The sequence below is a fragment of the Microtus oregoni genome, unplaced genomic scaffold (assembly GCF_018167655.1).
Source record: "Microtus oregoni isolate MIOR12 unplaced genomic scaffold, Mior012 000004F_ref0000308, whole genome shotgun sequence".
NCBI lineage: Eukaryota > Metazoa > Chordata > Mammalia > Rodentia > Cricetidae > Microtus > Microtus oregoni.
In genome coordinates this window covers 9,366,413-9,380,228 of record NW_024543063.1, presented here as the reverse complement: position 1 = coordinate 9,380,228, position 13,816 = coordinate 9,366,413, and the positions used below count along the sequence as shown (strand labels likewise).

The 13,816-nt window shown below is 46.0% G+C and overlaps 1 protein-coding gene across 1 annotated transcript in view; it reads left to right on the top strand.

The window, feature by feature from the left end:
• Positions 1-9,859, top strand: part of Efhd1 (EF-hand domain family member D1) — a 45,399-nt gene extending 35,540 nt beyond the window's left edge. The window contains exon 4 of the mRNA XM_041650464.1: positions 9,616-9,859. Within this exon, the coding sequence (XP_041506398.1) occupies positions 9,616-9,750 (135 nt within the window). The 3' untranslated portion in view covers positions 9,751-9,859. The remainder of the gene's footprint in view (positions 1-9,615) is intronic.
• The last annotated feature ends 3,957 nt before the right edge of the window (positions 9,860-13,816 follow it).

Genomic DNA, 13,816 nt, shown 5'->3' with positions numbered 1-13,816 from the left:
CCAGTCCTTCAGACCTTGCTGGGAATTTTCACAACCAATTCTCAGAATCTGTAGCTCCCTTTGCCCAGAGCACACCCCCCCCCCCCCAAGGCCTCTGTTTGGAAAACTCTTACATCCTTTGAACCACCTTCTAGGGCAGCCCACTCCTGCCTATCCAAGCCTGGGAAGGCCCCTCTGCAGGCTGTCCATCCGCAAGTGGCACTGTTTTGTATCTGTTCAAGGTGCTCTTGAACCCTTGCAGGGACAGTGTCAAGCTAATATGCTGCCTCTGGAATGTCCCCCTGCCGAGGCACCTGCGCACTTGGTGGGAATTTTCTGTAACACTGAACACAACCTAAGCTTCCGTTATCAGCAGTGAGTCCATCATGGCGTGACCATATGCTTGCTTGCTCTGTAGCCATCAAAGGTGAGATGAGGCTGTGAAATATGTGTACACAGATGTCCAAAAGGAAATCAAGCAAAATAATATGTGGACACCTGACTTTAAATACCGAACACAGCCTAGATAATTACGTATGAAAGTATTAGTAATAGTTACGTCAAGGGACTCACTTTATACCTCTGGAGTGTTGTAGCCTTGGTGCACATTATTTTTACAAGAAGAAAAGATGAAACGTACAAAACAATAAACTTTTTCCTACTTGCTGTGTTTATACGTCTGCCTCCTCAACCACACTCAAAGGCAGAGTGGGCGTGTTATCTTTGTAATTACAGCGCCTGGCGTGTAATGGCCCTCAATAAACGTTTGCATGAATGACGAAGGGAGAGAAGCAGCGCTTGGATTTGGGAGAGGCCGTAAGGGAGATGACGCTGGTGACAGATGCTCTCAGATGAATGGGGATTCACCTTGTAATCAAGGGAGGGAGGCGTTCTAGTCATGGGAACTGCAAGAGAAGGCTCTGAGGCGTGGAGGAGGACTGGGAGTCCTGGAGGCTGAGGAGAGAACATGTGAGGGGGAAGGGCGGGGGCCACATCTGGGAAAGCAATCCAAGATGCAAGTATGGAGACCTAGGAACTGGGCCACCATGTCCCACCCTTTGTTATGAGGTAGCTAACTCTGAGAAAATCCTTGGAAGTAACCCCCAGGCTGAGGGGTACCTGCAGACTGGCTGCCCAGGTCCAACCCACGTCTCTTTAAAACTTCTTTGAGTGTGTGGGGGTTGGGGGAGTTGTCAAGAAACATGTTGGTCCAGCACCGCAGTGGTGTCAGGTGCAGCCAGGCTGAGGTGGTGCAGCTGCAGGGGCTGGATGGAGAGCCCTCGAAGCTGTTTAGGCAGGTCTCACACTAGGATGACCATTGTCCTAGGAGAGGTTTCTACAAGTGCTTGGGGGAGGAATATCAGTGTGCCCAGTGTTGTGACAATGGGGCCAGGGACAACATAAAGACACACACCTTTAGAACTTTGGTGCTCGTGACTACCTTATTGGGAGTTTGCCAACAGGAGGTGTGCATTGAGGAGGGGAGCTGAGATTTTTGTATCAAGAAAGCCCCTCCCCCAAGTTGGAGTGGTCTGAGGAGGAAAAGTGATGAACTGGGCTTTGGTTTGAAGTCCAAGATAGCTTCAGGCAAAGACATGGATGAATTTGCTGGGGATGGTGACTGCTGAAAATGGTCCTCCAGTAATGGCCACACGGAGGCTAGAAAAATATCCACCTTTCTTGGAAGTCTGTGTGTCTTGATTAGGATGAATCACGAAGCAATTCTTCCACTTTCTATAGCCACCGTTGGCAATGGCTGGGATATGGCTGTCCTCATAGCCCCTTTCTGGGATCAGGGGTGGTGGGATCAGGCTCCACATGCCAAGTGAGCTTCCCATAGGAAGAAAGAAGGGGAGAAATATGCTCTGTGACACCCAGTAATACAGAGGTAGGAGCCACCTTCACAAGTACATGTTGAAACAGAAGGAGAGTGGCCGATAGTGGATCCTAGTGGCGACCGGACTGTGGGAAGGCTTTGTATTATTTTTTTTAATTTATTTATTTATTATGTATGCAATATTATTCTGTCTGTGTGTATGTCTGCAGGCCAGAAGAGGGCACCAGACCTCATTACAGGTGGTTGTGAGCCACCATGTGGTTGCCGGGAATTGAACTCAGGACCTTTGGAAGAGCAGGCAATGTTCTTAACTACTGAACCATCTCTCCAGCCCAAGGCTTTGTATTATTTAGGTCTTCAGGAAAAAGATGGAGTCATCAGAGGCCCAAGGGAATGCTGAAGAAAAATGCTACTTTGCTGGACAGGAGCAGTTTGGGCTTTTTAATTTTTATTTCCGTTCATTATGTGCATGTATGAGTCTGTGGCCATGACTGCAGTTGCCCAAAGAGGCAAGAGGTGTCAGATGTCCCTAGACTTACAGATGGTTTTGAGCCTTCTGATGTGGGTGCCAGGAACCGAACACAGGTCCCTGTGGAAGAGCCGTGTGTGCTCCTGACCTCTGAGCCATCTCTCCAGCCCCAGCAGTTCTTTCCTTCTGCCACGTGGGTCCTATGGGTTGAACTCAGATTGTCAAACCTGGCAGCAAGCAATCTGGCCAGCCCTCAGTAAAGATGTTTAAGGGACCAGATTCACCCTATTGAAGTGATTGCATTAGGATGCACCTAGCAGGAGGAGCCCTGAGAGCCGAGTCTCCGTTACAGATGCCCGAGCAGGTGAGACGGTAGCTTGGGATTAGGTAAGAACATTTTTGTTTACTTGGCAGCCTCTGAGAGAAGTCAGTATGTTTTTCTATCAGGGAGAAATTGTCTAAGAAACATGGAAATAAAAAGCAAGATGACCGAGCAGATAGGTCATGGGGTGGGGGCTTAGGGTCAGGGGTGGGTTATAGAACCCAGAGGCAAGATTTGTGGTGGGGGAGATGATAGATTCCTGGGTGAAGAGACGGCAAGTTTCCCTCTTCTGCTGCCCTAGCTAGAAATGGTGGAGGAGTGTGTGTGTTGGTATTGGATTAGACCCCCTCCAAATGCTTCAGGTTCATAGTCCAACACCCTGGAGACAGGTGTTATTGTCCTGTTTTTGTTGTGTGTTTGGCTTGCGACAGAATCTCCCATACTGTAGTGCAGGCTGCTGCTTTTGATCTTTCTGTTGTCACCACTGTAGTGCAAAATACAACCATTTGCCAGTAGAGACAACTGTGGTCTCATCTTGAAGATAAGGAAGTTGAAACTTAGACAGTAGTAGCTCCTTGGTAAACATTTAGCAACAAACTATAATGTCTTGTAACCCTAGCATTCAGGAGGCCAAGGTATGAAGGTTAGGAGTTCAAGTCCACTATGTACAGAGTTCTAGATTTTTCTGGGCTACAGGAGACCCCATGTTAAAAACACGAACTATATATGTTTGTTATAAATTCTATAAATAACATATTTTACTTCATACATCATACTTCACATAAATATTTCTCCTCAGAGGTGCTTTTTCTGGATTCTTGCATCTGTTGCCAGACTGTGGTTGCAGTGGACAAAAGAAAGTAGTCTCTAGGGCTAGAGAGATGGCTCAGTGGTTCAGAGCACTGGCTGCTCTTCCAGAGGACCTGGGTTTGATTCCCAGCACCTCCATAGCCATTTACAACTGTCTGTAGCTTCAGTTCCAGGGCTTCCAAAACCCTCTTTCAGCCTTTGCATGCGTACATGCAGGCAAAATACCTGAACACATAAAAGTATGATTTTAAAAAAAAATTTTTCCTGTATGAATGTTGGTTTATAGCTTAAGATAATTCACAAAGAAAAAGTGTATACTGAAACTTCAGGCAGGGTTTGATGGTGCATGCCTAGAACCCCAGTCTTTGAGAAGCTGAGGCAGGAGGTTTGCTGCAAGTTTGAGGCTAACCTGAGCTACACAGCAGGTACTAGGATTGCCAAAGCTATACAGCGAGGTTGTGTCTCAAGGGGAAAATGGGGTAAGTGTTGCAGCTCTGAGGGGAAAGGTATCCTAGCAGTCAGGAGCCAAGGAATGTCATGAAGTCACACCATACAACAAACCTCTCACAAGAGGGTGACTCAGGTGAGAAGCAGCAGAGAACTGAGCAGGTGACAGACTTATACTGGGTCTCTTGGGGGAGGAGTTTTCCTGGGAGTTTCCAGGGTGGGAATTGGTGGGATTTCAAGTCCTGAGCTTGCAGCAAGCCCAGAGGCAGGTAGGTTTTTGAGCTCAGGGATTGTTTTTTGGGGGGGGGGGGTGAGACAAAATTTCCTTATGTAGCCCTGGCTGTCCTGGAATTCACTCTATAGGCCACACTGGCTTTGATCTCAGCTTGATATTTAGTGCTGTAAAAAACATAGGCAATAATAGAGATTATAAATAACATATAATATACATAAATAAAAATGAACGGATGCAAAAAGATCATGTCACATTTATTTTCTGAAGCCGCTGATTTTGAGAACAAAATCAGACAAGAATCATAGGTCATGAAAAGTTTTATTTGTTTTGGTGTTTCGAGACAGGATTTCTCTGTGTAGCTTGGAGCCTATCCTGGAAGTCGCTCTGTAAACCAGGCTGGCCTCGAACTCAGAGAGATCTGCCTGTCTCTGTCTCCTGAGTGCTAGGATTAAAGGCCTGTGCCACCACTGCTCTGTTTAAAGGTGTATTTATTATGTATACAGTGTTCTGCCTGCACTCCAGAAGAGGGCACCATATATCATTACAGATGGTTGTGAACCACCACGTGGTTGCTGGGAATTGAACTCAGGGCCTCTGGAAGAACAGCCAGTGCTCTTAACCTCTGAGGCATCTCTCCAGCCCTGTTTTTATTTTGAAACAGGTTCTCACTATGTAGTCCTGGCCTGCCTGGAGCTCTCTGGGTGGAGCAGGCTATCCCCAGACTTACAGAGTTTTGCCTGCCTCTGCTTCTTGAGTGCTGGGATGAATAAGTTAGGTGCCACTACACCTAGCTAAGAAAAAAATGTTCGTATCAAGAATTGTAGCTGGGAGGGGAAAGAATAGGGTCAAAATACATTGTATGAAAAAAGTTTTTAATTAATCAAAAAAGAGAAATGTAGCTGTGAGAATCTTAAATCAAGACCGTGTGTGATGGTACATACCTATAATCCAGTACTTCAGAGATCTTAGAATAGCAAGAAATAGAATATAATGATAATATTCAGGGGGAGTCACTCTAGCTGTAAGTTTAATGCACAGTAATGAATTTAGTAAGAATTTATTACTGCTGGGGTCTAAAGAGCTGTGTCAGTGAAGAGCAGGCACTGTTCTTCCAGAGATCTTGAGCTCAGTCCCTAGCACCAACATCAGGTGACTTACAGTCACTTGCAGCTCCCATCTCCAAGGGATCCAGTGCCTTCTGACTTCCCACAGGCACCCCTCCCCACACACACACATGCAACACATATTTAAAAATATTTTCTAAATTAAAAAGAAATTTGTGTTTATTTTCTGATACTAGGATTTGAATCATGGCCTTGTTCATGCTGAGCACACTGACGACTTCTGAGTTCTACCTCATACCCCCCACGAACAATGCTCACACCAGATCTCACGTGACAGTAAATTCTGTGGATGGGCATGGGAGCAGGCACAGCAGTCATTGAAATAGGATGGCTAATTAGAGATGGGCCCAGGCGGTGGTTGGTGCATGCGTTTAATCCCAGCACTCGGGAGGCAGAGGAAGGTGGATCTCTGTGAGTTCGAGGCCAGCCTGGTCTACAGAGTGAGTTCCAGGATAAGATAGGCTCCAAAGCTACACAGAGAAACCCAGTCTCAAATAACCCCTTCCCCCAAAAAAAAGAAAGAAAGAAAGAAGAAAGAAAAAGAAAAAAAAAGAGGGATAGATAGATGTCTTCCGTGTGGGATTTCAGCACATGAGAAATACAGGAACAGTAGTGAACTACCAGCAAAAGATGCCGAGAACAGCTGGGCCTAATGGGACAGCCTCTCAAGCTTGACTAGTTGGAAAACTGAGGCTTCAGTTTTACCCTGTCTCAAAATTTGAAAAGAGGTCCAAGGATACAGGCCAAGGGGAGTTGCCCAGTCTTTGGGAGGCTCAGTTCCAGGTACTGCCAAAATAAATTAATAATACATAAATATAAAAGAAACTTTAAAAGACAAAGAAGTTAAAAATAAATGTAAAAGACAGTTGACTAACCTCTTAGGTAGAAATCCCTGCTTTACGTCCTCTCCTAAAATAAACGAGGCACTGGAGAGACTTATGGTTAAGAGCACTGGCTGCTCTTACAGAGGACCTCCCCGGCACCCACCCACATGGTGGCTCACAAACATCTGGGACTTCAGTTCCAGGGGATATGATGACCTCTTCTGACTTCCACAGGCACCAGGAAGGCACACATGTGGTGCACATATATACATACATACATGCAGACAAAGCACTCATACCCATAAAATGAAATTTAAAATCTAAAATAAAGGAGTGTGTGTATGTATCAAAGAATCAAATTTTTAAAAAGTGAGGTATGGTGTCATATCTGTCATTCCAATATTTGTTAGGTGGAGGCAGGAGGATCAAAAGTCAAAGGCCAGTTTGAGCTGCACAATGAGTTTGAGAGCCTGGGCTATGTGAGCAAAATACAGAAGATCCACATGAGAAAACCATAAAAGTATTAGAAAGAAATATAGAAAATGGATTTAAAGTGTTGGATGTATTTAGAACATTGGAGGCCTGCTTAGATATGATATAAAAGGCAAGAGTACACGGTTGATAAATTACATCAAGATTTTAAGCACTTTGGGGCCTTAGTTTGCTTAAAAGACGAGTCAAGGTAGGAAGAGACAACAGAAAGATTATCGGCAAGGGATTAATATTAAGTTATGTAAAGAACCTCAAGTTGGAAGAGGAAAATAGCTGAGCGTGAAAGGGCTAAATGATCCAAGTGGGTGATTCTCCAGGAAGGAAATGAGAGAAGGCAACGTTTGACTATCAGATTGGCAAGAAAGTGAGGATGATCATGGCGAGCTTTGGCCAAGTGTGGATGAGACTTTTTCTGTCTGATCCATGATGGTGGGGTGCAAACCGGAACAGCTGCCTTCAAGGGCTGTATCACAGTCTTTGTTAAAATCACATACACACTCAGTGTGCCATTGAGAGATGGTATCAAAATATTTATACCACAGAAAAAAGTCAGTTCTAGAAGGGAGAATTTTGAAACGGTTGTGTCTCGTGTGTCCCAGGCTCTCTTCAAACTGGGTATGTAGACAGGGATGGCCAAACACTTCTGATCTCTGCCTCTACCTCCTGAGGTCTGGAATTAGAAGCTTTTGTCACTGCATACAGTTTTTATGGAGCACTAGGGACTAATATGGGGCTTCATGCATGCTAGGCAAGCACTCTACCCACTGAACTCCTGATACGGTATTATTGAAGAGAAACCAAGTTAAAAAAAAAAACACTCACAAAGATGCACTCACAACACAAGCAAAACCCCGTAATGTTTATTTTATTTGGAGATTGGATCTTACACTATAGCTCCGGCTGTACGTCCAGATTGGCCTTGAGAACTTAACACTCTGCCTCCTAAGTGTTAAGATTGCAAATGTGAGCTACCACACACATACCTAAAGATGTAGTATTTTATAATCTATGTTACCAAGGCAAGCCAAAATGTAATATTTAGAAATAATTTTGTTGTTTTGTTTTGTTCAAGACAGGGTTTTTCTGTGTAGCTTTGGAGCCTGCCCTGGAACTCACGCTATAGACCAGGCTAGCCTTGAACTCACAGAAATTCACCTTTCTCTGCCTCCCAAGTGCTGAGATTAAAGGCGTGTGTCACCACCACCTGATTTAAAAGTAAATTTAGAATGTCTGACTGAGAGAGGCTTAAAATGTATTTTCTTTTTGTGGTTACTGAGGGTTGAACTGAGGACCTCATGCATGCCAGATAAATCCCTGTCATTGAATTATATTCCAGTCCAGAACTAAAGTGTTGATGGGAACACGGAAACAGCATTTGAACAATAACTGAGTCATGGGGCTGGAGAGATGGCTCAGTGGTTAAGAGTATGTACTGCAGGTGGGCCGTGGTGATCTCTGCCTTTAATCTCAGCACCAGCTTGGTCTACAGAGCGAGTTCTAGGACAGCTAGAGCTCTTTTACAGAGAAACCCTGTCTCAAAAAAAAATTGATTGATTAATTAGAATTAATCTATTAATTAATTAGAAAATGAAAGCAGGAAGGAGTATGTACTGCTTGCCTCCCAGCATCCATGTCATTCAGAAAGCTGTTATAAAGATTTCCCCTGCAGCCCATCATCAGATGCAATTCCACTCAAAGACTCTTCCACCTAGACTCTTATCAATGTTTAAAAATATTTTTTTTTCGAGACGGGATTTCTCTGTTGCTTTAGAGCCTGTCCTAGAGAATTTTTTTTAAAGATTTATTTATTTATTAGGTATACAACATTCCTTCCATGTACACCTGCACACCAGAAGAGGGCACCAGATCGCATTACAGATGGCTGTGAGCCACCATGTGGTTGCTGGGAATTGAACTCAGGACCTCTGGAAGAGCAGTCAGTGCTCTTAATTGCTGAGCTGTATCGCCAGCCCATTCTGGAGAATTTTATACAATCAATTTTGATCATATTTGCCCCTAATTCGCCCCCCCCCCTTAACTCTTCCCAAATCTACCTCTTCCCCTCTGCCCCACAACTTGCATCCCTTAAAAAAAAATAAATAAATGGCAGGTGGTGGTGGCCCACACCTTTAATCTCAGTATTGGCCAGTGGATCTCTGTGAGTTCCAGGACAGCCAGGGCTACCCAGAGAAACCCTGTCTAGAAAACCTTAAAAAAAAAAAATTAAAAAAAAAAAAACAAAAAACTATTGACTCCAATTTGTGTTACCCATAATATACGTATGGGTGTGGGGCCATCCACCATCCACTAGAGGCTGGTCAACCTGCCAGGAGTCACTCCCAGAAGCCATCAGCTGCCCATAGTTCCTCAAGGATGGGGACACACAAACCCCTCCTCACTCTACTCCGTGCCAGAACGGTGACCGGCCTGACCGTGTGCAGGTCTCGGGCCAGCATACACAGTGGCCATGAGCTCCTGAGCACAGCTGTCACTCTTGATCTCCGGTACCCCGACCTCCAGCTCTTCTGGTTTCCACCCACTCTCAAGTGATTCTCCCTGTGACTTGGGGAGGGAGCATGATAGAGGGGTGTCCCGTTTGTGTCCGAACACTCCATAATCACTTGTTTCCGGCACGTTGACCAGTGCTGAGTTTGTGTCAACTGCTCCTCTAACTGATGAGAAAGGCCCTCGGCTGGGAGGTCTGAGAGCTGCACTGATCCTGGTTCAGGGCTGCCCCCCCCCACACACACACACACAACGTAGTGATGTTGTTTTGAGACCAATGGAATGTAAATGTGGGCAAGAGTTTAAGGAAGTGGCTTCATAGCAGGGCTGGCCTACCATCATGAAGTAGTAGATACTCAATAGTACCCTGAAAAAGAATCGAGAACGAGCGAGTCCAGAAAACAGAAGCAGGTAGAAGTCAGTAAAGCAATGGTATGGGCACTCACCTGGACCTCAGCAGCAACAGCCCCATGTGTCCGGGGCTTGCACGTCCACTGCAAAGGCTTGGGTGCCAGCATCCCCGTACCCTTCCCTGCCCTTACTGTGTCATCTCTTTGCTCTTTCTCTGCAGGCCCAGGCCTTGTCATGCTCCAGTAAATTTGAAGCTGAGTTAAAAGCTGAGCAAGAAGAGCGGAAACGGGAGGAGGAGACCAGGAGGCTCCGCCAGGCAGCCTTCCGGGAACTCAAGGCTGCTTTCAGCGCCTAGACCTGCTGACCTGACCTTTGACCACAGCTGTGCCTTACTGACGCCCTGGAGGAGATGACCAGAATTTTCACATTTTTACCCTGCCGCCCTCTGCCTGAATGACACCCCCCCCCCCCCCCCCCCCCCCCCCCCCCCGTCAACACCCCAGGCCTGTTTCTTAGTGCCTCTGGATATCTTAGTGCCTCTGGATACCTGGAGACTGCTTTCGTCCTTCCCAGGGTCCTGGCCTCTTCCAAAAGACTTGCCAGCTGGTCTTTCCTACCTTCTCTCCTCTGCCACTATCTGTAGCCGAGACTTGTTTCTTTGGAAACCGTCCTTGTTCCTGCGTGGTTCTATGTCAGCGAGTCCTGTTTATCTATGGTTGCCCGTTTCTCGGATGGGTCTTCCCTGCTGCGGTCCTTGCGTTGTTTCCTGGTCACCTTCTCTTTTTGTCACTACTTGGACTCCGTTGACTTCTTTTTTAGAGTCTACCAACCTAGCTGATGGTGGGATTTGAAGGAGGACGTGTGGATCATTACCTATACCCTCTCTAACTAGGGACTAGTTTGCTGTCACATTGCCTGTCTCCTGGCCTTTAACAGTGCCCACCCTCTTGTTCCCCCTCATCCCTTTCTTTCTATTTCAGCCATTTCCCCGCTCCTCGGTCCTGTACTGTAAGAATGAAAGAATTGTTGGAAGTAATATTAATGAGCAGAAGGATATCTGTCACCTGACTCCATGCAAATCAGAGTGGATCCCTGAAATTCTCAAGTGACACATGAAGATCTTTTGAAATCCGGAAGTTATGACCATCCTCTGGTGTCTGATGTCAGCTCCATGTCATCCACGGGACAGAGTTTTATATATTGTGAGTTCTTGGGATTTCTCACAAACACCAGGGGTTGTATTTTTTAACAAAATTCCTAATGTCATATTTATTACTTCTCTTTTGAACCTGCTGTCTTTACAATAAAGAAAACATCTGCCCTTCTATCTAACAGCTGTTTCCTTTTAAATAAAATGTGCAAATGGTCTTTGCCTTCACACCAGTGTGCTTTTGGTCTTTTTTGAATTAGGAGATAGAAGAACATGGGGTCAGTTCAGCCTTGGCTTCTGTTGACACTGAGTTCCTAAAGTATGGGTATGGCTGGGCGGTGGTGGAGCACGCCTTTAATCCCAGCAGAAGCAGGCAGATCTCTGTGAGTTCGAGGCCAGCCTGGTCTACAAGAGCTAGTTCCAGGAGAGACTCTAAAGCTACAGAGAAACCCTGTATCAAAACAAAACAAATAAACTAGTATGAGTAGGAATAGGATGGGTAGGGCTGGGGATGGAGATAGCACATGGGTGGAGTACTTGCCTAGCATGCATGAAGCCCTTTAGTTCAGTCCAAGCACCACATGGCAATGTATTCCCGCAACCTCAGTACTCAGGAGATAGATGCAGAATTCAAGGTCATGGTCAGGTAAGTCTGCGGCCAGGCTGAGCTCATGAGACCTTATTTTAAGTCAAATGACAAAAGCAAAAGTAGGACCTAAGTGGGTCCCCACTGATGACATCATACCAACACTGTCACCTGCTCTCCCCTTCCCGAAACCAGCGAGAGTGCTTTCAGCTGCTGCGAAATCTCTAGCTGGGTTTGTTCTGCTTGCAGATCCCTTGAAACTCTTACTAGGGCCTGGCTTTATTTAATTCATAGTACATTTGTACCTTGGCATGTCAAATTTAACAAATATTTCACACTAATAAAAATGACGGGTAGTCAGGGCCAGAGGCGGAAAGGTATATAAGATCCTGAATTTTTTTCTCAATTTCTCTATAAACCTAAACTTCTCTTTAGAATACCCTATTAATGAACAACAGGATGCTCCAGCACATACAGGTGCTCACTACCAAGCCAGAATGCTTGAGTTTCGATACCCAGCCCCACACAATAGAGGAGGGAAGCAACTCCTTCAGGTTATCCCCTTGGTTCATTTTTTTTTTAATTATTTTAACTTATTTCATGAGCACTGGTGTAAAGGTGTCAGATCCCCTGGAACTGGAGTTACAGTTTTAAGCTGCCACGTGGGTGCTGGGAATTGAACCCAGGTCCTCCGGAAGAACAACCAGTGCTCTTAACACTGAGCCATCTCTCCAGCCCCAGGTCCTCTGGATTCTACATGCATGCTTTGGCACATGAATGTCCATACCCACACCCATACTTTAAAAAACAAAAAAAATTAGGGCTGGTGAAATGGCTCAGCAGATAAAGGTGCTTGCTGCCAAACCTGATAACCTGAGTTTGATCCCCGGGTTCTACATGATATAAGGAGAGAACCAACTCCACTCCCAGAGTTTTCCTGGACATAACTGGGAAGAGGAAATCTTTTTTTTTTTTCTTTTTTCTTTCTTTCTTTTTGGACAGGGTTTCCTGTGAAACAGTCCTGGTTGTCCTGGAATTCACTATGTAGACCAGGCTGGCCTCAAACCCACAGAGATCTGCCTGCCTCTGCTCCCAAGTGCTGGGATTAAAGATGTGTGCCACTGTAGCGAGCTGCGTGGTATCACACCTGATGGAGATGTATAATCAACTCCTGAGATGGCTAAGGCCTGACCTATGCTATGATCATGCAATGATTATCAGCTGCCTGCATATGCGTGAACCTATGGGCAGTGCCCACCTGGCAGTTCGGGGTTGGCAGCCCATGCCTACTTAAGGGCTGGGAGAGGCTTGCCCAGGGAGAGGAAAAAGAGAGAGAGAAAGAGAAGGAGATAGATTGCTGTGAATAAAGTCCTGCAAACGGCTGCAGGAAGAGCTCCGGGTGTTGTGTTTTTCCTTGCTGGTCGAGGGTGGACGTGACATGCCACCACTGCCTGGCGGAAGAGAAAACCTTAATTGAGAAAAATGCCTCCATAGCATTGGCCTGAGCAAGCCTGTGGAGCATTTTCTTAATTTGTGATTGATGTGGGAGGGCCCAGATCATTGTGGGTGGTGCCACCCACCCCTGGGCAGGTGGTTCTGAGGTGTTTAAGAAAGCAGCCTAGGCAAGCTATGCGGGAACAAGCCAGTAAGCAGCCCTTCTCCATGACGTCTGCTTCACCTCTTCCCTTGAGTTCCTGCCATGACTTCGCCCCACATTGCACAGTGACTGGGCCCATGAGCTGAAATAAACCCTTTTGTCCCCAGGTTGGTTTTGATCATGACATTTTATCACAACAACAGGAACCCTAAGACAGCCAGTTGGAGGCATCCTGGGCTACATGAGACACCATCTCAAAAACCAAACCAAACCAACCAACCAGCCAAACAACCAAACAAAAAAGGAAGAAAGAAAGAGAAAGAAAAAAAAAAAAAAAAAAAAGAGCCCAACAGGAAACAGGAAAAAAAAAAACTTTTTCTACTAACAGGCCAAACTATCTCAAGGGATACAAAATGTCCCACAAGAGTTCTTAGGACTGAAGATGACATACATTGGGCTAGGTGACCACAGAAAGCGGGGGTATGACGTCTTTGTGCCCTTTTGGTCCATGCTCCATGTCCTACAGAAGCTGCTTCCTTCCTAGCTGTAACCTCTGGTTCCCAGGCTCCAACTCCAAACTCCAGGACCAAGGCCAAAACCCAACCCTTCCTTTCCTGGTCCTTCCCTGGGGCTCTGCAGTGACCTGACTGGTTTTTCTACTCTCCTTTTACAGGATTGTCCACTGTTGAGCTGGGACATTCTCTGAAGTGCAAATCTGTTCCTAGCATCCCCAGGGCTTCCAGCATTGACCCTGCTCACTTGTTCTCTGCCCTCCTCTCTTCCCCTTGGAAGGCCCAGAACTATGAAATGGGGAGCTGTTCCTGGGAGACAGTACACCTCCAGCCTCTGACAAGCTGTTTCCTCTGCTCACTTGCACTCCCTCCTCCCTCCTGCTAGTGAGCTACTACTTCTTGTTGGCTCAGCTTGGAGGATCTTCCAGAAGCCTTCTTGTTGCTCCTGGGAGGGCAAGGAACAGCCTAGGATTCCTTTTTTACCTCGAGGCTTTTCTCTGTTGTAATCTTTAGGCACTTGGGCATTCTTCAGGATTCCTCGCTCTACTTCCCAACCCTCCTGTTAGTACGATGACT